At 55.1% G+C, this 27,750-nt stretch overlaps 1 protein-coding gene and 1 long non-coding RNA gene across 10 annotated transcripts in view; one reads left to right on the top strand and one right to left on the bottom strand.

Moving 5' to 3' along the window:
• LOC132660981 (uncharacterized) overlaps positions 1–18,213 on the bottom strand; it is a 292,245-nt gene extending 274,032 nt beyond the window's left edge. For both annotated transcript variants that reach the window (XR_013550037.2, XR_009601987.3), the window contains exons 1-2: positions 18,045–18,213; positions 1,760–2,185 (exon numbers count right to left, since the gene is read on the bottom strand). This is a non-coding gene — a long non-coding RNA (uncharacterized LOC132660981). The remainder of the gene's footprint in view (positions 1–1,759; positions 2,186–18,044) is intronic.
• Positions 2,055–26,874, top strand: USP2 (ubiquitin specific peptidase 2). 8 transcript variants are annotated; one of them, XM_060605017.3, is made up of 14 exons: positions 2,055–2,164; positions 9,839–10,656; positions 10,885–11,070; positions 22,063–22,113; positions 22,606–22,729; positions 22,913–23,024; positions 23,127–23,237; positions 23,413–23,477; positions 23,697–23,800; positions 23,884–23,964; positions 24,117–24,195; positions 24,412–24,519; positions 24,690–24,810; positions 25,084–26,874. In XM_060605017.3, the coding sequence occupies exons 2-14, from the start codon at positions 9,880–9,882 to the stop codon at positions 25,169–25,171; spliced, it is 2,007 nt and encodes a 668-aa protein (XP_060461000.2). In that variant the 5' UTR covers positions 2,055–2,164; positions 9,839–9,879; the 3' UTR covers positions 25,172–26,874. The 8 variants fall into 8 exon arrangements, with proteins under 8 accessions (XP_060461000.2, XP_060461004.2, XP_060461007.2 ...); XM_060605018.3 differs by lacking the exon at positions 2,055–2,164 and adding an exon at positions 4,230–4,342; XM_060605020.3 differs by lacking the exon at positions 2,055–2,164 and adding an exon at positions 7,754–7,816.
• The last annotated feature ends 876 nt before the right edge of the window (positions 26,875–27,750 follow it).

A 27,750-nucleotide genomic window follows, 5' to 3' on the forward strand; every position in this document is an offset into this window, starting at 1 on the left:
TCCTAAGTCTCTGATGGCTCCTACTCGTTTCTAAAACTATTTAATGTTGGAGAGCTCCAGGATTCGGTCCTTGCACATCTCTTCTATTTCTATTTGCTCCCTCAGTGACCTCCCCTAATCTTACGGCTTTAAACAACAGCCATATGCTGACAGCTCTCAATTCTATATTGCAACCCAGACCCTGCCAAACTTGCACATCCAGCCACTTTCTTGACATCTTGACACGCCTAACAGACATCTCAAACTTGACATTATTAAACCAAGCTCCTGCCCTCCTCCTACCCACTTTCTCAGTTAATGCTCAAGCCAAAAATTCCTCCCTTTCTCTCACACCACCTCATCCATCAGAAAACCTTATTAGCTCTAACATCCCAAGTACGTCCGGAACCTAACCACACCTCCCCACCCTCCTGCCTCCTACCACACTAACACCGCCATCTCTCACCAGATAATTGGAGTGACGTCCTTAATGGTCTGCTTCTTTTCAGATGTGTTCCCTGGCTCTTTTCAGATGTGTTCTCAGACATCAGAGGATGTCCCCATCCTCTGCTCAAAACCTTCCAATGGCTCCCATCTCAGAGTAAAAGTTGAAGTCCATGAAAATGGCCTTAGGGCCCTAGAGGGTGCACTCCCTGCCTTCCCTCATTGACCTCATCTCCCAAGCTGTCCTCACTCCAGCCACACTGACCTTCTTGTTTTTCCACAAAAATGGCAACTGTGTTTCTACCTCATGATCTTTGCATCTGTAGTTCCCCTCTTCCTAGTACATTCTTTCCTTAGATAGCCAGATGATTCGCTCCCTCACCTCCTTCAGGTCACTCAGATGTCACCTCCTCATTGAGACCATCTCTGACAACACCTTACACACTGTGTATCTGCCTGTGTTTTGTTTGCCTCCATCGCTCCTACTGCCATCTAACATACTACGTATTTCACTCATTTGTCTTCTGCTTCTACTAGAATGTAAGCTCCCTGAAGGCAAAACTTTTGCCTGCTCTGTTCACTGCAGTATCCTCTGTGCCTAGAAGAGTGCCCAGCACATCCAAGAGCTATCCATAAAACATGAAGGAAGGAGGACCCCAAAGGAGTATAAAGAACCAAGATCAAAGGGAGTCATCTTGGACAAGAAGAGGGAAGCCTCCTTCACTGCCCTGGAGCAGAGGTAAGAATGGATTCAGATATGTTTGTAGGCGGAAATTTAAGTATTTCCCTTCTGGTTGGCTCTAGTGTCTCTGGGAAACGGAAGACAAGGAAGATCTTGAAGGCAACGGTGAACGACAGAAATACCAGCCACAGAGAACAGGAGAAGGAGCTAAGGACACTTGGAAAGACCGAAAACCTGGATTTGCCTTGGCGCCAATCTACCTGGCTGTGTGATTTTCTTCAACACCACAGGATACACAACAAATGGGAGCTGCAAAGTTCTGTCTTAGCTTTTTCCCAAAAAACTAAAAAAAAAAAAAAAAAAAAAAAAAAACCTCCCTTCCACTAACTCGGTGCCTCAGTTTCCCCAGAGAGTCATCCCCAATCACTGGTCTCATGTTAGCAGAGAGAGAGGTGGAGAAAGGGGAGAGGAGAGAAAACTAGGAGAGCCAAAGCAGACCCTCTCCCAGACAGGTGGGAAGGAGCGGGAACCTTTTAGCCTTCCCTCAAACCTGGAAGTCGGTATCTGTACCCCAGGGCTCAAAGGCTGGGCCTTCTCCCGGGAACCCCTTCTCGTTCCCAATACCCTCCCACTGGGTCCCACCTTGACACATACCCGTCCGCTTCTGGTCGAGCTCCACCCCTTCCAAACTCGCGGGCTTTGCCTCCACGTGCTTCTCTGTATATACCGGTCGCCTGGGAGACCCAGGCCGGGCGGGGCTCTCCTGACGTCACAATTGGAACAAGCCAATAGCCTTGACGCATCTCAGTGACGCGAGACGCGCGGCGTGGCTTTGCCGGCCGGGCGCAATGAGGCGGCTGCCCGCTGGGTGGCGCCGATTTCCCGGGGAGGTCCTTTCTGGGCCCCCGGCGGAGGTGGGGGAGAGGCGGGCAGGAGCCGAGGCCAGGGAGCCCTCTGCGTCAGCTGCTGCTCACTGCGCCGCGCCAGTACCAGCCGGGACTCACCCGCAGCTCCATGCTTGTGCCCGGCTCGACTCGTCCATCCTCGGAGAAGAGGCAGGTACGTGCCACCTGTCGCAGACTGGGGAGGAGGGATGCGGAGGTCAGTGCCGTTGGAGGCTCAGAAAGTGAGGTGTCAACGACAGCCTGGGTAGAACGGGCACCAGAAATGTAGGGCGGGCGCCAGCTGTGTGGAGGAGCTCCAGCTGTGGGTGCCAGTTGTGGGAGGGGGGAACCTGCCAGCTGACAGACCCGGGGTGCCAGGAAGAGCCATCTGTGTGCCGATCAGTGTGTGCTCAGGAAGTGCCGCTTGGGCAGGTCCAGGTCTCTGTGCCCTGTGTGGTATATGGCCTGACAGTGACGCCTGGACACTGACAACCCCCCTCCCCACGTGTACATCCAGTTCATTTACTCCACCCTGTTTCAGCTCCTGGGGGCTGTCTCCGGTCAGTTCGCCGAAGGGGTGAGGGTGGGGGTAGGGCAGCAGTTAAGTGGAAGGGGAGATTTTCCACCAATCCCAAACCAGAAAGAGGCATCTTTGAAATTCTCACCAATCCCAAACCAGAAGCAGGCACGCGGTGCTCCAAGGCGAGTAACTTCTACTTAACAGCCAAGGGAAACCCTGACCAACCCATTTTAGCTGTCCTCGGAGGAATGAACACCTACCTCCTGATCTGCCTTCTAGAATGGGGCTGCACTGAAGATCGTGGTGATGTTCACCTCCCCAAGGCACCGGCATAAGAAGGTCCCCCAAGCCCAACCCCGGAAAGTGGAGGAAAGGAGAGCTGGTTGGGCTGGGGTTGGGGCATCCCCCACTCCTTTGATACTGTAGATGCGTACCAAACCGGAGTCGGAATGAGGACTGGAATGAGGGCCAGGGACGAGGGCGTCCTCTGAAGTGCATCACCAGGACCCAAGCTGAGTCAGTGGCCTCTGCTGAGACAGGGTGGAGTACTGGGTACTCCCAGTCCTCAGGGAGAGCCATCGGGAAACAGGAGCCACGGACCGGGAGCACACAAGAGCACCAAAGGCCCAAGAGGTTAAGAATCCTGCTCCTTCCTCCTGTGAGCCTGCCCAGCCCAGCTCTGTGGCCTTGGAATCCTGAGCACTCCTACAGGTAGAGTGGAGCCACCCCAGAGCAGCTTTCTCCTGGTAGCCTGGGGGCAGCCGCACTTGCTCTATTTTTCTAGGCAAAGGGGGAAGGAGCCCAAACAGGCCTGGCCCTTCTCGGCTGGATGGGCTGGACATCTGGGAATATCGCAAGAGTCGTTTGCCCATGCCACTTACGGGACATGGACCAGCTCAGAAACCCATGGGGCTGTCGTCTGGCATTAGAACAGAGCACTCCCAATGGGTGGCCCCGAGGCCCTGTTCTCCCTAAGGTTTCCCTGGTAGGTGCTCCTACACATACCGCCACTAACTGTAATAATAAGTGGAAGTATTCAGCATAATCATTATTATCATTTATTGAACTCTTAACCATAGGCCAGGGAAACTTAGGTTATTCTATTTAATTCTTAAAATTGTGAGGTATAGCGTTATTATCCCTTTTACTCCTGATTTACAGATTAACGCCCTAAAGTTCAGACAGCTTAACGTGCCTTGCCCACAGTGTCAGAGACTATTAAAAAAAAAAAAAAAAAAAAAAAGGAATGAGCTGGAATATAAGCCCAGGCCTAGAAGTCCACTGTAAGAGTTTGGACTGAATACCTGAGAGCAGGTCCCGCCTGCCTCCCACTACCTGTATGCCCTGGACCTCTGGAGCTACTCCACCTCGAAAGGGAGGACTGGGACTAGCACTGAGGCTTCATCCTCTCCTCTCATTCTGTGACCGACACCTCCTTCTCCATAGTCTTGCCTCTATTCCTCCCACCCCCACCATCCCCCTACCCTCTTTCCAGTTCTGTTTCCTCTGGGTCCCCCTTCTGTCCATTTCAAAATGCCCCCTCCTTCAGAGAGCCCTCGCAGGATCTCCTTGCCTGGCCCTAGCCCATAAGGGCAGCACCTCGAGGGAGGGCCTGCCACTGCCCCTTTAATTCTCCCCGGGCTTGGAATGCAAGTGAGTTGAGCTAGCCATCTCTGTGAGGTCAGATAAGATACTATATATATCGGAGTCGGTAACCTGAGCTCCGGATTACCCAGCCCCAGTCAGACTCCAGCCTCCCGGCTCTCCACTGCTCTCCCTGCCTTGCTGGGGAAGGAGAAGCCCCCAGATCCTGTCCAGTGCCCCCGGACACAGGTCAGTAGCTGCCCCTGTAGTATGTGAGCTTTGCGGGGCTGCTGTCCAGAGAGCCCTGGGTGTTTGGGAGGAGCATGTGATAGTCTGTCCAACAGGGTCTGGAAGGTGCTGTGGGCAAGACTGAAGGCGAAGGCTCAGAGGAGGCAGGCAGAGGCAGAGGAGGCAGCAGGAACAGAAAAAAGATAAGCCCTGGAGGAAAAGCAGGGAGACTGGGCCTCTCCCCTAGGGAGAGGGCACCAGGAGAGCTCCCAAGAGAGGTGATTCGGAAAGAGAATTTAAGGATACCGATACTGCCTGAGGGCCCACTCCTTTGCCTTTTCTTGGAAGTGTAGAGATGCCTACCCCCTCCAAACCCTAAATCAAGAAGCATACTATAGACATACTACCCTGGGCCCACCCCTTTCTCCACCAGTCAGGATTCTTGCCCTAATCTCCAATCTCTCTCACCCCTTCACCCCTCTCCCAGCCCTTGGGCAACTACTAGGAGCAAAAGAGACTGAGACAGACCCAAATTCCCTTGACTGACCCTCAGCCAAGGCATGCAAGGGGATTAGGCACTAAACTGGTGGGTCCCTGAGTGCAAGCCTTGGACAGACAGAGCTACCAGTGACAGGCTGGAGGCGAGGGGACACACTGAGGCTGCCGGGGACCGAGAGGTATACACAGAGCTCCTGGAACATGCAGGCGCAAATGGCCCCCACCCCGGTCCTCCACCCGATCTGCATTCACCACATCTCCCAGAACATCCCTCAACCTAGGAGCTGATGCTTGTGCCCAGACAGGGCCCAAGCAGATAGCAGTTAAGGGTCAGAGAGTGTAGCTGAAGGGAGACAGGACCCCTCTCTCAGCCCTCTTTACCTTTCAAGGTCAGCACATCAGCAGTGCCTCATTCCAATGGTGTTAGCAAGTGGCTTTGGGAAGCTCTGAGGTCACCACTGTGGAGGTTCCCAAGCACCTGGCGGGACTCTCCACTCACCTGTCCCGGACACCTGGGTAGGAGGGAAGGACTGAACTCTGTGGAGGCACGCCTCGGAAACTCAGCTAGGGGCTTTCTATCCAGGCAATGGCAAGGGCACAGAAGCTGGCATGCCTTCACGCCAGAAAGCAGAGTGGATCTGGGCAGAGAGGGGCCATGAAGCCTTCTGGGATGTGGGGCATTACCCATCCCCTACCCCGGAGGCCAGGAGTGCCTGGGATTCCTGGGGAACAAGTCCCTCCCCTGGCTGGGCAGGTTGGGGAGCCCTTCACGTGAGCAACAGGAAATGACAGTGGCTGACGCAAGGGGGTTGGCTGCCCCAGGGAGACAGGGCTCATTTTAACCCCTGACTCATCCAGCCTGGGTACATTGGGGAGTGGGCCAAGCTGCAGCGAGGGTAGGAGGCTGGGGGTCATGTCCATAAGCAGGCCTGGGGCCAAGGGCCCAGGCCGGCCAGGGGACACTTGGGAGCTTGGCACCGCAGGTGAAATGGAGGCCTCCTGGACCATCTCTTGGCCGATCAGAATTGTAGTGGCGCTCAGGTTGCACTTGGCTTCGCTCTCATTTGCTGGCCGTGGAAACTCGAAGGGCCGCTCCTGCGGGAATCTGTACCTGCCACGCTGTTGCCTAGACAGTGGATGCTTACACTCCCCCACCCCAGACCCCATGCCGCAGGTCCTACCCTGTGCAGCTCAGGGAGAGGCCAGGGAAGTGTGAAGTGACAGGGGGGCTTCGAGGGGGGCTGTTAGGGGACAGAGCACAGGTCCCCAGTCCAGCTCTGCCACTGCTCACAGTGTGACCTTGGGGAAATCCACATCACTTCCACCAACGCTGGTTTCCTCATCTGCAAGTGGGCAGAATAACAGCACCCGCTGCGTAGGGTGATCGTGAGAATTAAGCAGCTTAATACAGGGTGTCCCAGAAGCCTTAGTGCAGCTCCAAACTGCAGTAACTTCAGAAATATGAGTGCTACACACTTCAAAGTTTCATTATTTAATTTCTTGTCTGCTTTTTGACTTTTGAGCAAAAATGGTCATTTCAATGTAACATAAATCATTTAAGCCTTCAAATGATGTTTGCAAGTTTACATTCTTTCTCTGAAAGAATCCAAGCCTAAATCCGCACTGAGACTTTGAGGACGCTCGGTACGAAGTTCACTCAGGAGAGCGCCAGGCACCGCATGTCCCTTCAGGAAGCTGAGTGCTCTGGGCAGAGGAATGAAGGCAGAGGCGCCTCCAAAGCGGGGGGAAACAGCAAAGTGAGGGGGAACTCTGACAGAGCAGGGAGGAGTGGAGGCGCCCCTGCGAAGATGGGAGTGGAGGAGGAGCTTGGCAGGTGGAGGGCCCCCGCTGTCCGAGGTGGCGGGCACCTGGGGAGGAGTTGCCTAGAGCCACATGCCTATACTTGCCAGCTCTGGGTAAACAGCAGAAGGAGACGGGCAGCGGGGGCCCCACGCCGGGCAGAGAGGGAGATGGGGGAATCCCAGCCAATCGGCTCGCCTCCCACTGCCCCATGAAAGGGCCATTCAGTCCAGCCCGTTCCTGTGGCAACAAGGAGACTCGAAGCCATGTGAGTGCCCGTCCTGTCCCTGTCTTGCGCAGCAAGGCTACAGCCAGGGCCCAGCCTGCTCTCCCACCCGTGGTGAATTCTGCAGTCTCCAGGGACAGCCGTGCCAGGTAATGCCAAGGGGCACCAACCCAAGCTGTCTGCTCACCTGGAAAGTGTTGACACTTTTCTCAAGAATGAAACTAGGGGTTAGGGAAGGGGACAGGCATGCTCAAGGCCTCAGCCCCAAAAGGGAGCCTCTCCCCAGACAGGGGAACTATAAGCCAGATGTCAGCACTGAGAGTCAGCTTCCAGGGAGCTGTTAGTGATGGTATGACCCCCCAGGGCTGCCTTGGCAAAGGGGAGGTCTGTCACTTGCCTGCCAGATGGGAGCAGACAGGAGAGCGGGATTTAGGAGCCCTCCTGGGACTCTACGGGCCAGAAGGTGTGACTCCACCTGTAGCCCCATCCCTTCCCAAGGAATATTCGTGGGCCTTCCCAGGACTGGCTGTCTCTATGCCCTGTACTTTGTTTGGCCCCAGCACTTCTGCGTCATTAGCAGGGCCAGGAGAGGTCACGAGTTTGGGGCACTGCCTGCAGAATACCAATTCCCTGGGAGCCTTAGTGTGGAGGGGGGGAGTGAGAGCCATGGGGAGGAGGCATGAGCTCATCATGCCCTTGGGGGTGGGGAGGAGGTTGTATCTGATTGGCTGCCTGGTGTCCCAGAGCCCAGTTCCTGAGACCTGGAGTCTCTTTGACTTTGAATTATTGATGGAGTTCTCCAAAGTGAAATAGAGCAGGACTAGTCCCACGCCCCTGCCCCCGGTGGCTCTATCTGGGTCTCCCCCTGGCCTCCCTCAGCCTTCATGCTCTTCCTTTCTGCACCCCAGAGACTAAGCAGATGGAAGGAGACCTGTGGTTCCCCTCCGACCGGACACAAGGTCCTCCTCCAGGTACTTTCTCCTAGAAAAGAGCGGAAGCCGTGCTAGAGATGGAAGCACAGTGGGCAAGGGCATGCAAGCGAAGACAGGGGTCCCCAGGCCAGGTGGGAGAAGCATACCCAGTAACTGCGGAGCAGGCCTTTCGGAGCCAGCCCAGACCGAAAACTGCTGCAGATCTCTGGCAGGGTCTACAAGTTCTGTTCTGGGATCCATACGGAGGTTGCCACCTGCTGATCTCCCACCCCTGCACCTATCCCACGCCTTGCATGGACTGAGTTTCTAGGGCTCTCTGCCAAGCCAACAGCATTTAGGGCTTGGCATCAGCTCCTCTTTGCCCAAATGGGCTGGGCTGCCAGCCTAGGGCAGGCTGTGGGCTGCCCGAGCCGGTGTCTGCTGAACGGCTAGATTCTGCCCGCTGCCTGCTCATCCGCACATCTCACCGAGGGATGCAGGGGAAGCCTGGCGCCCAGGGCTGAGGTCAGAGGCCGGCCAGGCCAGGAGACGACCGGCCCTGACATTATTATAGGCCTACGAAGGAGGAGCCCAGGGCCTGGCAGGGGCCAGGGGAAGAGATAATAACCACTGTCATAGTCGAGGGCTTTCACGTGTTATTATCTCATTTATTCCTCACAACAAACCTGTGAGATAGGAAGCATAATGATGATGATTATACTCCCGGTACAGGTGAGGAGATTGGGGCTCGGACAAGTTAAATGAATAGTGCAAAATCACCCAGCTAGTCAGTCGCTGGGCAAGTCAAAACCAGCCCTGCACCACTACTCTGAGGTTCCTGAAGGGCTCTGCGCCACCCCCCCACTCTGCCGCCAACCCAGGAGCCCCACAAGAGCCCCTGAAGTCCTCAAGGAAAGGGGCCTGACCTTACTGGTTCCCCTCTCCAAAGCACCTTTGCCCCTCAGCTCCATTGTAGATAAAGCCTGTGCCCTTAGGGTGATGAAGGGACTCTGGTGGTCCCCAAGTGAGCCTAAACTTGATGGGGGGGGGAGAGTGGTGAATCAAGGTACAGCAAGAAGAGCACTGGTCTAGAAACCCAAAAGGCCTGGATTCCAATCCTGGTTTTCCAACCCCTCAATTCAGAGAGTTCTGGGTGCCTTCGCCAGACCCACCCCAGCTGCAAAAAACGGCACGCAGCCACTAGAGCACTGCCTGTAGTGAAGGATTTTAGCCTCTAGGGGGCCCCCTGTGCACAAGTCATCACGCTTGAGGCGGCTGGGTTGGATGTTGGTAGAGGAACCCCTGGAGGCCACAGGACCTTAACTCCACCTAGAACAGAAGAGTTAGATCCGTGAAGAGGGCAGTTTCCACCACACGAGGATTCCCCACCACAGCAAGTGACCATGTCCAGGGAAGAACTGTGGGATTGGATCTGGAGACTGGGGTCAAGTCCCCTTTCTGCCACATGCTCACTCACCACTGCCTCCCTAGCCACCATTACTTCCTCTCATGAGCCTCCTTCTCCTCACCAGGGATCTGACCAAGTGATCGTCGGGCCACTCCAGCTCAGATAATGTAGGATTCCGAAAAGATTCCTGCCCCTCCTTTAAGCAGGAAGGGAGGGAAGCAGTCTTAATTCTTAAAATGTCCCGTATTTTCAATCCAGGGGTTGAGGGCGGTAGCACCCCCTGAAAGCAGAGGAGATCTGGGTTGGAATACTGTGAGTCAACTGGAGGCCTGTGAGGCAGGGCAGTCCCCACTCTCAAGTCTGTGTCATTGCCGGGGAGCACCCGGAGCGGCCAGGACGTGCTGAGATCGATGGCCCCGTACGGTTTATCAAAGCCAGCTGGCGTCTTGTGCTCCCGCTCAGGCGTGACTACATGGGGGCGTGCAGACCCGTACACAAACCCGCACGCATGTGTGTGTACGCACACGCACGGGGGTATTTCTTAACAGCGGGCCAGCCTCTTGCGGACACGGACAGTGTGGTCTCTGGCTGTGGCCAGCTGGGGATGAAGAGCAGGTACAGGGCAGCCTGAAACCTGGCAGGGCCCTCTGACAACTGCTTTCCTTGTCTTTCAGCCCATGAGGCTCCCAGTCCCCACTGAGTGCCGCCCTGAAGGATGTCCCAGCTCTCCTCCACCCTGAAGCGCTACACAGAATCGGCCCGCTACACAGATGCCCCTTATGCCAAATCAGGCTATGGCACCTACACTCCCTCGTCCTATGGGGCCAACCTGGCTGCCTCCTTCCTGGAGAAGGAGAAGCTTGGCTTTAAGCCAGGCCCCCCGACCAGCTTCCTCACCCGTCCCCGTACCTACGGCCCCTCTTCCATCCTGGACTATGACAGGGGCCGCCCCCTGCTGAGACCCGACATCATCGGGGGTGGTAAGCGGGCAGAGAGCCAGACTCGAGGCACTGAGCGGCCTTCAGGGAGCGGACTCAGCGGGGGCAGTGGATTCCCTTATGGAGTGACCAACAACTCCCTCAGCTACCTGCCCGGGACTGCCCGGGACCAGGGTATAACCTTGACCCAGAAGAAGTCCAGCAGTCAATCAGACCTGGCCCGGGATTTCTCCAGCCTCCGGACCTCAGATAGCTCTCGGATAGACCCTGGGAACCTGGGCCGCAGCCCCATGCTGGCCCGCACGCGCAAGGAGCTGTGCGCCCTGCAGGGGCTCTATCAGGCAGCCAGCCGCTCGGAGTACCTGACAGACTACCTGGAGAACTATGGTCGAAAGGGCAGCGCCCCTCAGGTGCCCACCCAGGCCCCTTCCTCTCGAGTCCCCGAAGTCCTCAGCCCCACCTACCGACCCACTGGCCGTTACACTCTGTGGGAGAAGAGTAAGGGCCAGGCCCCTGGGTCCAGCCGCTCCAGCTCCCCAGGGCGAGACACCATGGTGAGTTTGCCCCGTGGGGACCCGTCGGTGGGCTGGGGAGGGAGCGAATGATGTAGAAGAGCCAGATTCGGGGAAGGACTCCCCATCTGACTGATGATTGAAGGCAGAGGTTTTCTTCCTAAACCTCATGACAGCTACTCCTGCAGCCCAAGCCAGAGACGTCATCTCGGCGGGTCTGGTACCCTTGTAGCTCGGTGCCTTGCTCAGGGACTTTCCCACTCTCCCTAGGACACCCATTTCAGGACGCATGCACTCAACGACGCTCCAGCAGTACCCTCGGAAACGGTCGGCTACCCCCACATACACTGCAATTCTCACCCGCCACCTCACCACCCAACATGCCAGTGTCCCCTGCAGGCCCTGCACCATCCTGGACTGAGTGCTGAGGCCCCCAAACCGCCAGTGTTCCTTGTGGTAAGAGAGGCCTCCCTGCTCTGGTTGCATCTCTCCTCTTGCTCAGCCTGGGGACGTGGCTTAACGTTGGCATAAGGCATCAGGGGGAGCGCGGCTCCCCTCTGATTGACACTGGTCCTGACTCAGGACCAGGGTGTCTGGACGGCAGTGCTCATCCTGTATCTTGGGAGAAAACGGTGGAGGAATTTTTGTCTAGGGCGTGAGACAATCCCATACGTCTATATTCCTGTCCTGCCTAGGCTAGAATGAGGGAAAAGGAGGGCTGGCTTGCATCTAATCCCTGAACACACCTCTCTGGGTCACCTCTCTGCCTTTTCTTTAGTTATTAGCGTACCCGTAAAGTGGCCAGCTCTCAGAGGATGAGAAAGAAATCCCACCTCCAGATCTCTCCCCATGTGCCTAGCACCACACAGAGCTCAGCTAACCTGCTGGATGTGTGGATGGGTGTTTGGGTGGGTGGGTGGGTAGGTAGATGGATGGATGGATGGATGGATGGATGGACGGACAGATAGACAGATGGACAAGTAAATGGTCAGGAGAGCTGGGTGCTGGGTTTCCTTCATCACCTTACGTACCAGTCCCCTACTTCTAGGACAGGTGCCTTTTGGAAATAATAGCTGTGCCACAGCAAGAAATAAATGCTGCTTAGTGGGCTTGTCCAGACAAATGGAGCAGGGGTGCAAAATAGGGGCAGAACTTTGGATCATAGACCGTTAAGCCTGTCATAACTAAAGGTCTTGAGAGGACAACTTTGATGAGACAGTCTTGGCCCTTAGGGGCTGTCTGTGAAGTGCCATAGGAGACACAAAAGTTGGTGCCTCCCGGCACATTCAGAACCTGACAAGGCAGGAGTGGCTATGTTGGAGGGCTAGTGTGAAAGAGAAGTGAGGGGCAACGGCACTGGCCTGGGAGAAATACGAGCTCTCCGAGGGATGTGTGGCTGGACTGGAGCATGACTCCTTGGGCAGGTCTGGGGTGGCTCATCTCAGGGACAATCAGAAAGCAGCTCTCGATGGAGGGGCTTGGGCCCTAAAGGCCTCTGAGAGGTTCCTCCCTTTGCTCAGAAGGGTTCTCTATGGTATGCAGTGCTCTTCCAAGTAAGGTCTGCAGACCGCCTGCACCAGAATCACCTGCAGGGCTTAATAATTCAGGGGCCTGGGCCCCACCCAGAGCCCCTGAATCAAAGTCCCTAGGGATATGCCTGGGACTCTGCCCTTTTTACAAGCACTCCGGGTAATCTGTCAGCAGCCTGAGGTCTGCAAACTTCCTCTCCACAGACTACACTGCAGACCCCCCCTCAGCCAGGTCTCCTCTACTGGGTGTCAAACCCTGTTGGGACTCTGCCTCCTTCCTACACCGGCACACCTCAAACCCCCCAGGAGTCTGCTGCCCTCCGCCTCTCCCACAGGGGACACCTCAGCCCCTCCTCCACCTCCAGAGCCAGATGAAGGGAGTTTTGAGACTGCCCCGGGACAAACTCAGCCCCCCTAACATCCCTCACTTCCCATCCAGAAACAATTCCCAACACACTTAAGTAGCCAGTAACAGCCTACGATTGAGCTAGTGTCTCACCCTCAGCTCACATTCAAGAAGACACTACCAACGGGAAAGGCTCCTAATGGGTCATTGGTGTAAGGTCCGATTTAGCCTCACACCCCCTCCTCACCACTCTCAGCCTCACTTCCTGTTGCTGACTCCATCTCCTGAGGTGCGAACAGCCCTGCTCAGGGGGCCTGGACCACTTCTTTCTAAAAGCGGGTGCAGTGTCTTTTCAGATCTCCAGTTGGGGATCTCGCCTTCTCATTCATTCATTTATGGTGCTCAGCTTACTGACAGTGCGACCTTAGAGAAGTTCCTTAATGTCTGAACCTGAACCTCGATGAAACGAGTGTTTGTCGTTCCCACCTCATAGATCATTGTGAGAAATCAAAGGTTGCATGGCACCGAGTAGGCACGCAATAAATGTTAGTCCTCCTTGTACCCTTCTAGGTGCTTTGGGAGGCAAGACAGATGCAAGCCATGGTCCCTGCCCTCAGCGCATTCACAACTTGCGGAAATAAGTTCTTAGAACAGCTGTGATAGGAGGCAGCCCCAGGTGCTGTTAGGTGTCATAGATGGTGGGAAAGGGAGGGGTCGTCTGAGGCTGGAAAGAACAGTTTGCTTCTTTAACCTTAGACACCTCTCATCTGAGCTCTGTTTCCTCATCCATAAAAGGGATTGGTCATGCCTGCCCTGCCGACCTCACAGGGCGGGCGTGAGGCTCAAAGCAAACAGTGGATGTGAAGGAATCTGAAACCTATAAAATGCTATGGAAGAGCATGATAGGACAGGGGCACTTGACAGCTGAGTAGAATGGGGCGGGAGGGGACCACCCTTGGGAGGAACAAAGGTGAGGAAGTGGCAGGGCCCAGTGTGATGGGACTCCTCTGGGGTCCCCTGGAGCAGGCCTGACCCCGAGGGGCTCTCAGGGTAGCTGACTTGAACTAGCTGACATTCATAAAGGGAGGTCAAAAGCAGGCCCCCCCACCAGGGTGTAGAAGAGTTCTAACCAGACTCATTTCCCTCATTAATAGTAACAGCCAACATGAACTTAGAATTTCACAGACTCAGCTGAGCACAAGTAAGGGACTGGTGGAGGGGACACATGAATCCTGAACGCAACCCCCCCCCCCCCCCACCCTGCTTGCATAAGCACCAACAAAACACCAGTCCGCCAGAGTGCATCTCAGCCTAGGATAACAAGGGCTGCCCCAGGCTCCACCTTCTGTTTAAAATGCAGACAGATTGGAGGGGAGGGACATGATAGTTCAAAACTAGCAAAAAAAAAAGCTTTCACTACCACCCCCACCCATTGCCTGTGGGGACTCCAAGCCAGGCCAGGTGGGTTGGCCCTGCAGAAAGCCAGGAGCCCAAGCACCCAACCGGTTATAGCCCCCTCCGCCCCACCTCTCCTGTTCCCTGGGCCTATGGAAGGACAAGCTGTTCCCACTGAGCCCTGCCAGGGCTGCGCTTTAACCCCTACAATCCATCCTAATCCTCCCCCGCCCCACCCCTCCAACTGCTCCCTGGCATTCTGCCTGCCGGCCTCAGCCCTGCCTTCACCCCGCCCTGCCCAGGCCACCCTCTCCTCTAAGAAAACTACGGTTGGCCCAGGGCCCTCCAGAGCGCAGTCATCATGCCAAGTACCTGCCGCTCAGATACAGAGCCAGGGAGTGAGGCTCAGAGCCTGCCCCACCTATTCTCCCCATGCAGCCTCTTCCAGACCCTTGCCCTCTGCTCTGAAACCTGTTGCTAGGAGCAAAAGGTCCAGGAACCTAGACTACCTGGGTCCTCTTTGTCACTGGGGCTGCTGACTCATCTCCCAAAGACTTGGGTTCCCAGCTGTTCAGTGACAGAGAGATTATATAAGCGGAGGTCATGTGATTTTTCTCTTGGGTGGGACTTTGAACTTGACTGCTGCCATGCAGTGAGCAGGGGTTACTCCAAAGAGAACAAGTTGAAGACAGCAGGGACTGCCCTAGAAGTCCTGGATGAGAAGCGGAGAAGTGTGACCTTCCTCTCTCCTCCCCTGCCTTCTCCCTCTGTTTACTCAGCCACGCTGAACTGCATCCCCACTGTCTCGTTTGTCCAGCTTAGCAGCCCAAGACCCTGGAGCTGCCCTCACCCACTCAGCCACCCTGAGGAAGCTGAACTTCCTAAGGGCTTGAATCTGTGTTGACAGCATGGGAAGGTCACTCAGAGGAGACCTTAAGCAGGAGGATCCCTTGGCCAGGACCAGTGCTAACTGCTGAGAAAGAAAGGAGAGTCAGTTTGGGGTTTGCGTTTAGAGTCAGCAAGGTACTGACCATCTCCATCCCTGGAACACTGGCTATGGACTGTCAGCTGGCTGGTGGCCCCAGTGCTGCCTTACCCAGGTTCAATTTCTCAATCAGGGCCCAGCATCATCCTCCCCGCCTCCTCCTCCACCCCCACTCCAGGACGCCTTCATGAGTTCATGTGGTGCTGGGGTGGGGCGCAGCAATGTAGAAGTTAATCCAAGCCTGGCAAAATGTTCCGTGCCCATGGGGGAGCCGCTCCACTGACCATCAGCTACAGAAATGAACATCATGTTCAGGGCTCAGAGCTGCACACGTGGCCCCCTGCACCCTGTCACCTCAATGGATACGTAAAACTGGCACCCACACAGAAATATATGCAAGAGAGGGAAATGTGTGGGCCTCTGGAATCCAGCTGGTTCAGGCCAGATTGCCCAGGGGCTCAAAGGAGTACAGAGCTTTTGGCCTCCTGGGGTCTGAGTGATTCAGGCAAGCAGAGCGCCCTCCTTCCCCAGGGGCATTTGTGGGCTGAAAGTCCAACCCCCATGAAGGACTCTGAGCCCCTGCCGGTTCAATCAGTCAGGCCACCAGTCTCTCCATTTGTGACAGTAATAAAGGGCGCTTGCTTTGCGGGGAGCAGGCCTGCTTCAGTGTTTCCAAACCCTGAACCAAGCTGCCCCTGAGATCTGAGGAAGCAGGATACTCTCAGTCCTGCCCTCACAGAGGCAACCCTGACTCTAATTTATTTATACTCCATCCATGCCAAAAAAGATTTGAGGTGAAGAAAATTTCTTAACCTACAGGGAAGACAGCCCAAGCACAGGCTTCTGAGAAATGGCAGTCTCGAGCTGCCGGAATGAGCCCCGTTCAGGAGGCAGAGAGTAATGCAGCCAGAGCCAGAGTCAGATCCCAGATTGCCCATCCCACTTCAAGAAATGGCACTGCGGAGAAAGCATGTCATGGGGGGGGGGGGGGGGGGGGGGTTGGTCAGTTGAGAAATGAGCCACAGTTCTTTGCTGGTTGTGTCCTGCAGCAGTCAGACCTGCCTGACAAGACCAGACCCTGTGTGAATTCTTTCCCCTCACCCCAGGCTTCTCAAAGAGCTCCCATCCAGGTAGCTTTCCCCTTCTGGGCCCTTAACCTTCTACATCCCAGGAAAGAGGGAGAAAATGTGCTAACAGAATCCCGGGGGGTAGTACTCACATCACTGGACTAAGTCATGGAGCGAGAAGCCAAATGTTCCCGTGGGTAAGCACCTGTTAGACAGCACTTACCACAGCATGCTTATTCCACATGCAAATCCAGACTCACCCCACCCTGTGAGGCTCAGTGGGACTTCCAGGATACCCAAGAATCCTGGCCCCCACTTTACAGATGAGATCAACACCATTTATTAAGCACCCACTAAGAGAACCCACAGTCCTGCCCCTGAGGGAGTTTCATTGCGATGGCACAATCAACACACGCTCGAAGACCATTTAGAGAAGCTTTGGAGACACTTATAAATCAAAGATAAACATATTAAGATAAATTAGTACTATGTAAACTGAACACCAATAGACAGAGGGTATGCAGTAATGGGGCGTTCTGAGCTGGGTGGAACTCTTTGGAGAGGGCTTTGTGGAAAACACAAGTTTTGAGCAGAATTTACAAGCAGGTAATTGGCAGAGAGCAGGAAGGACATTCCAGAGTCTCCTGGTAGTTGTTAAAAGCATGGGTTTTGCCGTAAGGCAGGCTGGGGTTCAAAGCCCCACACTGTCATTTATTAGCTTTGTGGTTCTGGCACGTCATTTGACCTCTCAGGACTTAAGGCCCTTCATCCAGAAAATAGAGGTAATAGTTCCTACGGCGTTGTGTTAATTATGTAAGTTAACTAGGATAACATATATAAAGCACTTAGCCAGTGCGTGGCATTTAATAAGTACTTAATCCGTGGCAGTTTTGCTCTTTAAGTGAGAGAAGGCAAGTGCCGAAGCAGCGAACTAAGAGCAGGTTGGTTAGCAGCAGGGATCAGAGAAGAGGGAGGGTGGTGATGCTGGAAGGAGCCTGTGGACGGACAGCCTCGCAGAGCTAGCTCAGCTTCTGGACTGGAGGCAAGAGTCCGGTGCTCTAGGTGTTTGGGGGCAGAAGCGTGCTGTGATCCAATGCAAGAATTGTTGCAGGCTGTGTGGGACTTGCTGGAAAGAGTGCACCTAGAAAGAGGGAAGCATGGAGGAAAAGGCCGTGGCAGTGTGTCCAGTGTTGGTCACCGAGTGAAGACAGTGGCTGTGGAGCTCACCACCCTAACACTGGTGCCCTCACTCACCATCGGGTGAAATGCCCTGTGGCTCCTGCCTCATGCCCACTCCATACATGTGTCCCGGGCACATTCTCCATGGGGCTGTGGTCGTGTGTGCGGTGCGCGTGTCCATGTGGGGATGAGCACGCCAAGAGGCACAGAAGGAGGCCACAGATGAGTAACAGCACACACTGCTGCTTCTCGGAGTATTTTTAAACGCTAAAAATACTGGCTAAAAATAGCCAGCAGGCTCCAAACAAGATACTTTCTCTAGGCAGATTCCGTGTGGGTCCCTGATAGGTGGGGAGGTGGGGGGGGGTGGAGCATCGAAATAAAACGCAGAGGCCTCTGCTCTTCAAGCCTTGGCGCCCTTAGGGTCAGAGCAGTACACTCACCACCCCACCCACCCGGGCTGAGCACCTGCTTCCTCAACGTGGTGGTTCTTTCTTCCCACCTCCCAAAACAAATCAAAATTTGAGATTCGGTGAGAGATGCAGTTGGGTAACTGGACAGAAGACGCCAGAAAATGTTCTTCCCTGGGGCCAAATGGGACAGTGACCTATTGCACTTTATAAAATAGGAGCAGTGCCTCTCTTGATAATGGGCCAGGTGGGACTGGGGCGGGGTTGGGGGGTAAAAAAGTTCAGCGCCGACGCGGCGGAAACCCATCCTCCTAACCGGGAGCCCTTCGACCCTCGCGGTTTGTATGGGTGTTGGGCTCCACGAAGGCCTGGGTACCCCCCCGCCCCGAACGCCGTGCAAAAGTTTGTGCACAAGTGCATCCCCCGCCCCAGGAGAGAACGGCGCTTTCACGGGGTTCGCCAAAGGCTCCGCGGCCCCCAGAAGTCAGGAACTGTGAACCGCCTTGGGGGGAAGCTCACCGGGCCGACACGGTCCTGTGGGGTCGTGTCCTCCTGAACCCCGACCCCGAGGCCGGCGCGGGAGCCCGTTCAGCCCTTCCCCGGGACGGGGGTTCTAGGCGGCCCGTGGGGTCGGCGGGCTGGGGGCGGTCCGGGCCGGGGGCCGAGCCGCGGGAGGCGCGGGGGCGAGCGGGGCCGGGGCCGCGCCGGGGGCCGCGTGCCGGCGCCGGGGGCGGGGCTGGAGCCCCGGCCCCGCCCCCGGCGCTGACGTCGTGGGGCCCGAGGCGCCGGCGGGGCCGCCAGTCTGCCGGAGCGCGAGAGAGCCGGGTGTCGGGGCGGTTGGCGGCGAGCGCCGGGGAGGTTGAGGCGAAGGAGCGCGCGGTCGACCGGCCGGAGCGGTTACCGCCGGGCGCCGCAGACGGTGTCCTGTGGCGGCCTCGCCGGCCTTGGCGTCCGGGCCGCGGCACCGCGCGGTCCTCCCCCGCGCCCCCTTTGCCAACGTTAGGCGTGGGGCCGAGCCCGCCGCTTGCCCCCCAGCATGCGCACCTCGTACACCGTGACCCTGCCCGAGGAGCCCCCCGCCGCCCCCTTTCCCGCCCTCGCCAAGGAGCTGCGGCCGCGCTCCCCGCTCTCCCCCTCCCTGCTGCTCTCCACCTTCGTGGGGCTCCTGCTCAACAAAGCCAAGGTACGCGGGGCCCCCTTTCCGGAACCCCCACGCCGAGGGCCTAGGGTTCCGCCTCCTCCCCGGGACGCCCACCCCCCCGCCCCCATCTGCCGCGCGCGCCCCCGGCCTGGGGGACCGATTCTTCCCAGCCCCCGCCCCTCCTTTCCCAGTTTCTCCCGGCAAGGAATGCCCCCTCCCCAGGTGATCTCAGGCTTACTCGCGGCCCCCTCCCCTTGTTGAGGTCCCAGGCCGAGCCCCCCTCCTCCCCTCCCTCTTGGAGACCCCGGCACCAGGTGGCCCCTGGGCTCTTAATTCCTGGCACCTCTCAGGACAGGTGCGGGAAAGCGTAACCTTGACTGGCTCTCGCTGTGTGAGGGAACCGGCGGCACGCTGGACTCTGCGCGTGTGACTCCTCCAAGACCAAAACCCGGCAAGAAAGGCTGGTGGGAAAGGAGCCGCCTCCCCCTCACTGATCCCAAAGGGCGCTCTCCCAAAGGGTTGGTAACGGGGGTCCTTTGACCCCCGCGAAGGGCAGAGGAGTCGCAGACAGGTGAAAGAGGGCAACTTCCCTTTTCTTCTCGGCCGTCCCCAGTTCTGCTCAGTGGGCACTGGGTCCCTCAGATGAAGTAGCCACCACCCGCCCCCGGGGTAATGCTGGGGCTAGAAGCTGGGCACTGCCCCCTTGGGGAAGGGAGAAGGGGCCAGAGCTTGACAGATCTTATGTAACAGGCACCAGCTCCACGAGTTGGCAGTGCGTGCCCTGCCCCGTGCCAGGGCCACACCAGGCTCCTTGGCCGCAGCCAGGACTCATGGCTGACACTCGTGGCACAGGTGAAGTAAGCAGGAAAGCCCTTTAGCGGGGTCTTGAGTGTGAAGACTCAAACCTCCATCAGCCTTGCTTATGTGACCCATAAGCCTGTGCTTCTGTATCCCCAGATGTTTCCGCCCCATTAACCCAGAGCGGGCTCTTGCTGAGCCCCCTGCCCCTTCACGGAAGGTGAATGCTGCCTGTTTACTAACTGCGGAGGTGGCGTCTACTTTTCAGAACGGCCGTTGCTACTAAGTCAAGCTTAGGTTGGCTGATGGCTCATTTCGAGGAAGTTCTTGATCCAGACTTTCTCAGGTCTTGGCATATGAGCTCCACATTAGCAGCTGGAATCCTTTCCTTGTCTCCCGCTGGGTGAGAGGCTCTCGCTGGGTGGGGGGTCTCCCGGTCCAGCCTCTCCCTGTCAGCCCTGAGGTAGGATTGTTTTCCCCATAAGAAAGGTCACTCCTAGGACATTTTGTTCTCTCTGGAATGGAAAGTGCTGACTTTCCCCGGAGCTCCTGATTTCCTATTCATGGCAGAAGAATATCTGGCTGGGCACAGAACAGCCCTGCTCTCCCCTCCACTCCCACCCCCAGACTCCTGTTATCCAACGGCCTTCTACACAGAGCGCTTAGAAATTGGCAAGTAGTTTTGAACTCAGGAAATTTTAGACAGAGGCACGACCCACCCCCCACCCCTTACGAAAAGGAAAACTAACAGAGGGTCTGGCGAAACCTTAAAGGAGCCTTCCCCATGTCTGCACCGGCTAGGCCATTAGTAGGGTTAGATCAAGAACCGTAACCACAGGTGATGACGTGTTCTTGACCCTCCCTGTGCTGGGTCGGAGTTAAAAGTGTCAAGGCCACAGAAGTGCCTCCAGTTTTCCATTGCCCGTCCCCCATTAGTACTGAGTGACTACTGTCTCCGCTGAGGGCCCACCTTGATGGACCTTGACATGATCACCAGTGGTAGAATGTTTTGCTTCTACAGCTCCTTTAGACAGGTGTCGTCTGAGGCACAGGGGGTAAGAACTAACAAAGCGCTGCCAAAAATAGGAGTAAGAGTGGCTGTTGGGGGAGGGAAGAGTGGGTATCCTTCTGTGGACGGGCTTTAACGTTTAGTTCCAAATGGGCAGTGGGGAGTCCTTCTCCGGGCTTCCCTGAAAATGCTGATAAGGTCTTTGTCCAGGGAATTATCTCTGTTGTGGCCCTCATACTGGAACATCAGGGTTTAGACTGTCAGGTAAGATTTAAATTTGTGTTTGGGGCCATATACTTCTAGTGCTGGCTGAGTTCGAGGATGCTTCTGCCCACCTGCTGCCAATGAGCTTTGCTCTCTAACTGCAGGTGGAAACCAGGTCTCTCTTCTGAGTATATTTCCTTCCCTGTTAGTGTTAGACCTGGTAACTAGGAAGGAGGGATCCACTTCCTTGTGGGATCAGCAGGGCAGTTCCTGAGAAAAGCCCTCCTTCAGCCTGCCTGTCCCCACCCCACCCCCTTGAGCTGACAACCTCATGGGCTTTGAGCTGCTGACAGCCTCAGAGGCTGTCAGCACACAGCATGAGTAATTTTAGCTGAGTTATTTCAGGCTCCTGTTCTGATCAGGGTTGAGCTGGCCCCACGCATGCCCCAGTCAGTGTTGCTCCAGAGTTGCCGGCTCCCGCGTCCCCTCCCGGAGAGAGGGGGTGGCAGGCTCATCTGCGCACTGTGTCTTTAACCCTTTGAGCCCAAATGTTTTCTGACTCCTGGAGGTAGGGCCGGAATTAGCCAAGAGAGCTGGACAAACAATACTCACAGTCCTCGGCCTGGCAGCTGCCTCGCTCCAACCCCCTCACCGGCCTCCACAACAAGGACAAGAACCAGAGTGGCACCTTCAGCCAGGTGCTTACCTCTGTGTGGCCACAGTCTGCCATCAGAAGTGTTCCCAGCCAGTGACCAGTCAGGATGCTGAAACCTGAGCCAGGCAGGGAGGACTCTCCCAGGCTGTAATCAGCCTTTAGGAGCTGAGCTCAGCTGGAAGGAATCCCACCTGTCTCCCGGCAATTCAGGATGGCAGGCCAACTTTGGTTTTCCCCAGCTGAAGATCTGACTCGCTTCAGATGTTTTGTCATTGAGCATTTCAAGACCTCCTTGAAGTGCCTGTTATGACAGCTGCTTCATGTTTTGGACATCTACGGGCAGAAAAGTGGGTCATTGGAGATAATGCCTGGATTGGGGACCTGGAGTTCCTTGTAGCCGGAATCAAATACACAAGTTCCTAGTCTCTCATTCTAATCTCCAGCCTCCAGTGTGGCAGAGAATGAAGAGTAATGTAGAGATGGGGGGGGGAGGGGGGGGGGACACATCTCAACAAAAGAAAGCCCTGAAGAATATTTTTGCTGTTTGTTGAAAATGACAGGCATCCTTCAACCCTCTTTCTTACCACGTACATAGTCTAAAGTTGAAGAGAGAATAATGTGTGTGCCTGATGCTCATGGCTCCAACTGGCAGAAAAGTGCCCGGGAGAGCCTACCCCAGGCCCAGCCTCTCTGCCTTCAGTCTCATACGCCATGTGTTCTTTGCTTACAGAATTCTAAGAGCGCCCAGGGTCTGGCTGGTCTTCGAAACCTTGGGAACACGGTGAGCTCTTCCCAGCCCACTTCTTTCCTGAGGCCACCCCCTCCTGTCCCACCTGGGACCACCTAACCAGAGTTCCCTCCCAGCTCCTGCTGACTCCCCATCCTCTAGGCCCGTTGAAATGTGCCCTTGAGGCCGGGGCTTTGCCTCACTCTTCGCCCCGAGCAGGAAGCACTGCTAAAGGGGAGTTGCCCCCTTCACCGTCAGCTACATTCCTGGATCCTTCTCCTGAAGGACATCCATCACTTCCCACCCACTTCTGCCCAGCTCACCCACACCGGTTTGTACATCTCTGCGGTAAATAACCGGTTAGGCCACCTCTGCCGGCAGTGGGAATCTGCCTCACTGCACCCCTTTCACTTGCGAAAAGAGGAACTTGAGGCTGTGGGAGGGTTCGCTTCTGGAGTAGATGAACCAGAGGGCCTTTGGTACTGTGTGAGTAGACACGCATGACGGGGGCCTCTCTCCGCTCATGGTCTGGATGATCTCTTGCAGTGCTTCATGAACTCCATTCTGCAGTGTCTGAGCAACACCCGGGAGCTGAGGGATTACTGCCTCCAGAGGCTCTACGTGCGGGATCTCAGCCACGGCAGCAGTGTCCACACAGCCCTCATGGAAGGTGAGGAGCCCATCCGAGGACACTTTCTCCGCTCCACTACCATACTCCAGTAGATGTGTTTTCTACGTATCCGTCCTGTGTTTCTTCCTTTAGCTGCTTTTTGGTGGGATTCTAGTTGGAGTTTCTTCCAGAAAATGTCTCACCTGCCCTCCGTGCCCCCTCTCTACCCTCTCCTTCCTGTAGAGTTTGCAAAACTCATCCAGACCATATGGACTTCATCCCCCAATGATGTGGTGAGCCCATCTGAGTTCAAGACCCAGATCCAGAGATACGCCCCGCGCTTCGTTGGCTATAAGTAAGAGCCTTGCAGACATGTCCTCTCCGGGGTGGGAGTCGGCCACAGCAGGTCGGTTCTTAGAACGAGAGGTGTTGCTCACTCTCTTTTCTTTGGACTCAGTCAGCAAGATGCTCAGGAGTTTCTGCGCTTTCTTCTGGATGGGCTCCACAACGAGGTGAACCGGGTAACAGTGAGGCCTAAGTCCAACCCTGAGAACCTCGATCATCTTCCGTAAGTAAGAGGAGAATGCCATAGGAAAGAAACCCTTCGTGAACTTGTGATCTTTTGCTGACTACTTTGGGGTTAATAATTTGGAGAGAATTCTTAATATTAAGGATTTAGATCGATGGGTCCTTAAACTTCTCGTGAGCTCTGACCCACTTGTCTCCCTCTCTCTGGTTCCTAGTGATGATGAGAAAGGGCGACAGATGTGGAGGAAGTATCTAGAACGGGAAGACAGTCGGATTGGGGGTAAGTGCGTGAATGGGAGGAATGCCTGCTCTCCCCCTTAACTGCTTTTGCCTGAGTAGAGAATGAGCATGAAAGGCCCTGAGAATCACCCTCCCAGGGAACCCTCTTTCTGCCCAGTGGCCCACGGACAGAGTCAGGAGCGCTGAGAAGGGACGCAGCCCAGAGAAGACGTGTGCTCCTTCTCCGGGTTTAAGCTTCGCTGTCCCATCTCTTCTGCAGATCTTTTTGTTGGGCAGCTAAAGAGCTCCCTGACGTGCACTGACTGTGGTTACTGCTCTACAGTCTTTGATCCCTTCTGGGACCTCTCACTGCCCATCGCTAAGGTATGTGCTCCTGTTGCCCCACATTGGAAACTCCCACTCTTATCTTTTCACGTCATCGACCTGTGACTTTTTGTCTCTCCCAGCGAGGTTATCCTGAGGTAACTTTAATGGACTGCATGAGGCTCTTCACCAAAGAGGATGTGCTTGATGGCGATGAAAAGCCAGTAAGTCCCCCTTCCATGAGAGCAAGAGCACGCATACAAGAGACCTCTCTGGGAAAGACCTGTCACCGGCAGATCGAGCCCAGGAGCTGCGGGACGTGGCCTGTTAACTTCTCTCCCAAGTCCCCTGTAGCTCTGTTGGTCGTGTCTTTCAGACATGCTGTCGCTGCCGAGCCAGAAAACGATGTATAAAGAAGTTCTCCATCCAGAGGTTCCCAAAGATCTTGGTGCTCCGTATCCTTAAACATCCCCCTTGGCAGGGCCTTGCCTTCAATGAGTGACTGGGGGCCTAAGTGAGGGCGAACAGAGTAGGAAAAAAGGAAACTTGGTAGACTTTCCTTTCCGTTTGCTCTAATGCTTCTGAGAAGCGCATCGCCCTCTTAGGACCCAGTCTCCTTTACTGTGACTACTCTTGCCACCCTGTCTGTCCTTGACTCACATCAACCCCAGATCTGAAGCGGTTCTCAGAATCCAGGATACGAACCAGCAAGCTCACAACATTTGTGAATTTCCCACTAAGAGACCTGGACTTGAGAGAATTTGCCTCAGAAAACACCAGTGAGTATTCTGAGCTGGAAGGGCGGAAACAAGGTACAGGTGCCTAAAATCCAGATGGGAGGCCAAGAGGTAGAAGGAAGCTGCCGAAGAGTGAGTTATGAAAATCAGGAATAGAGGCCAGGTGGGAGAGGGATGCCCTGGGGGCCTGAAACCTCGCATTTCCTCCTCAGACCACGCTGTTTACAACCTGTACGCTGTGTCCAATCACTCTGGAACCACCATGGGCGGCCATTATACAGCCTATTGCCGGAGTCCAGTGACGGGCGAATGGCACACTTTCAATGACTCCAGGTGAGACGGAGGTCTCAGGGTTCCTGGCTGTCGGACACCTGTACCTCACCCATCTGTGTGGCTTCCACTTGACTGCAAAAGGTCAGAGCCAAAAGGCCGTGTGATATATACGAGTCCGCTGCCCATTTGCAGAATTTCTGGAAGACGAGAGAGGTTGGCTTTGGGGGCACAGTAGGGAGAGAAGCAGCGGGCCCTCACGACTCCCTCGGCCACTCAGTTTGTGTCCGGTGGCCCACTCACCGGGGCCCTGACTTTTCCCTTCTCTCTCCACAGCGTCACACCCATGTCTTCCAGCCAAGTGCGCACCAGCGACGCCTATTTGCTCTTCTACGAATTGGCCAGTCCACCCTCCCGCATGTAGCAGCAAGGAGCTACATCCCTGTCTCCCTTTCCTGTGGTGGCCCCCCACCCTAAGTTTTTTTTGTTTTTTTTTTTTAAAGACAAAAAAAAAAAAAAAATCCTGACAAATAAGAGAAAAATAAAGTAAACTAAAGCTGCCGAGCAGGAGTTGCTGCAGCCTGGTCAGGGTCTGGAGCGCGGAGCCAGGAGCCCCTGAGCCATACGCGGCACGAAGATCGACAGGACACAGAGCCCGGAGCCAGCACAGTGTCCCCTCGGCTTCTCTTGTTTGCGTTTTTAAGCTTGTGGTTTTTTCCTGTGTGTATTAAACAACAGCGGTCTGTGGGGAGAAGATCTCGTCCTCTTGGTGCCCTTCCAGCCCCCCCGTTCCTCCCGAGAAGACAGCGCCCTCTGGAGCCTGCTGGGAGGATCGCCGCCTGGGAGCCCCGGCGCCGGAGCCTGGCACCTGTCTTCGCCTGGACCCTGCTCACCAGTCCAGAAGCAAGAAAAACACCCATGAGCCAAGAGCCCTCTTAACGCTGCTATCTCCAGGGAGACAGACAAGGGGATGACTTTTAAAAAAGCTGATTTTGGTTTTTAAAAGCCCAACTTTTTTTTTTTTTTTTTTTTTTTTTAATTACCATAACTAAAGCTTTCAGACTGGAGATGCTCTCCTTCACACTTCTTCACAGCTGGGACGTTATGCTGGTCATTTTTTTTTTTTTTTTTTTAGTTCTTCAAATACAGCTTTTCTAATGCTAGCCCCCAGTGGTGCTAGGTGGGTGTTGGCCAGGCCCTAAGTACAGCCACAGTAGACCCGGGATCTAACAAGTTTTTGTTTTTGTTTTTGTTTTAATGTTTTGGATGGAATCTAGTTGCCTCCAAGAATTGTGCCTTATAGCATTTGGGGACCAGGGGGTAACTGCCCCTCCCTGAAATATCCCTCAGCCTCTTCCCTTTTCCCCAGTGCCGTGTTCAAACCCGCTGGGGGAGATGGGGGTCGTGCCCGTAGCCCCTGGCTTGTCTTACATCGCAGTGAGGTGAAGAGGAGAGTAGGTGGAAGGAGATTTCTTACGGTAGCGTATCAAGTTTTTCCTGCCCACTTCCTCTAAGCCACCCCTGGTCTACTCCCCAGCTGTTTGAAGGATAGCACAAGCCCCTTATCCCTAGAACTTTTCTCACCTTTAATTTATTCCCTCTTAATGTGCTTCTTCTTCCTGACCTTCATGCCCCCACCCCTTCTCAGAGCCTCCTAGACATAGGCCCTTTGGACCGAGTTTCTCAGGGATGCCCATGCCACCCCTCAGCCCCTCTTGGCATCGGTCGTCAGCCCCACCTCAGGAGCTGGAGCCTGGGTGTCTGGGGACATCTTGCCTCAGCCGTATGATTCTTTTCCCACGGGCGTGATTTTGCCCTGAGTGGTTCTGGACAAAACTCGGTGCTGTCCCGGAGAGTAAGCTGTCCGGCACCGAGGCACGGAGCTCTGTGCATCCACGCAGGTGGGCCCAGCTTGTGCCCCTTGGAGCCTGAAGCTTTCCAACGCTCCCAGGAGGCATCACAGAGAGACGCCCCAAGTTTAACTGGCCTGACCCCCTTCCCCAGGGAAGCCCTGTGAACCTGAGCCAAAGGGCTGGTGTGCACTTGTTTACTGTGTAAGCAAGAGTAGAAGAATGTCTGATGTACAGTGGAACCTTGTACAGAATAAATAATAGCTTTGAGAAAGAAGTCGGTAAGTGACGGCATCTTGATTTGGGAAGGGTCTGCTCCCGGGAAGAGCTGTGAGCCTGTTAGTCGCCGCATGTTTTACTGCTACCACCAGACCGTAAATGCCAAGTTCTTGAAAAAGTTGCCCACTTTTCAGTCTAAACTTCCCAACTCTACAAAACTGAAATAGTGCACGTTTTGAATGCTCTCCTCACCCGTATTCACCGATCAACATTTTGCCGGGCTTGTTCACATATACTTTGTTCTTGGGGGCCAAACATGTAGTGGTGAGGTGCCCTCGGCACCTCTAAATACTTCAGCATGCGTCTCCTGAGAGGAAGGACATTCTCCCACATAACCTCGACGTCGTCTTCACACCGAAGAAAATTAGCATATCTACTAGACATTTCCACCGTCTGCCATTTAACTGCTGGCGTGGGCACTCCCGGTTCTGTTGACACTTGGGCGTCTTGTACGGACCTAGAATGAGCCACAACCGGTGTCTCCAGCACAGGCTGGGTGTAACAGTTTGCTCTTGGAGCAGAGTGGCTGTACCTGGATGTGGAGGAATAAAAGACTTGGCCTTGATGAACATGAGACTCTGACTTGGCCTATTAATACCTAGAAACAGCCGCTTTTATGCTGAAGGTTTTGTTCTCCAAGGTGCTTTTTTTCAAGACTTAAAAACAGATTTAACCCTTTAAAGAGAATGCTTTTTTGGAGCACTCGGGGACTTGTCTCCTTTGGTTTTGTCTTTTAACTCTTAGTACAATTTAGATTTGTCCCTTTCTGCCACTGATTTTAGAACTCTGGAAGCTGAAGCCTCCGCCAGCTGAACTTAAGAGTATTTTACTGGGGTTTTTCCTAACTGCCTCCCTGCTCCAGACACTGAAAAAT

The sequence above is a fragment of the Panthera onca genome, chromosome D1, assembly GCF_046562875.1.
Source record: "Panthera onca isolate mPanOnc1 chromosome D1, mPanOnc1 haplotype 2, whole genome shotgun sequence".
NCBI lineage: Eukaryota > Metazoa > Chordata > Mammalia > Carnivora > Felidae > Panthera > Panthera onca.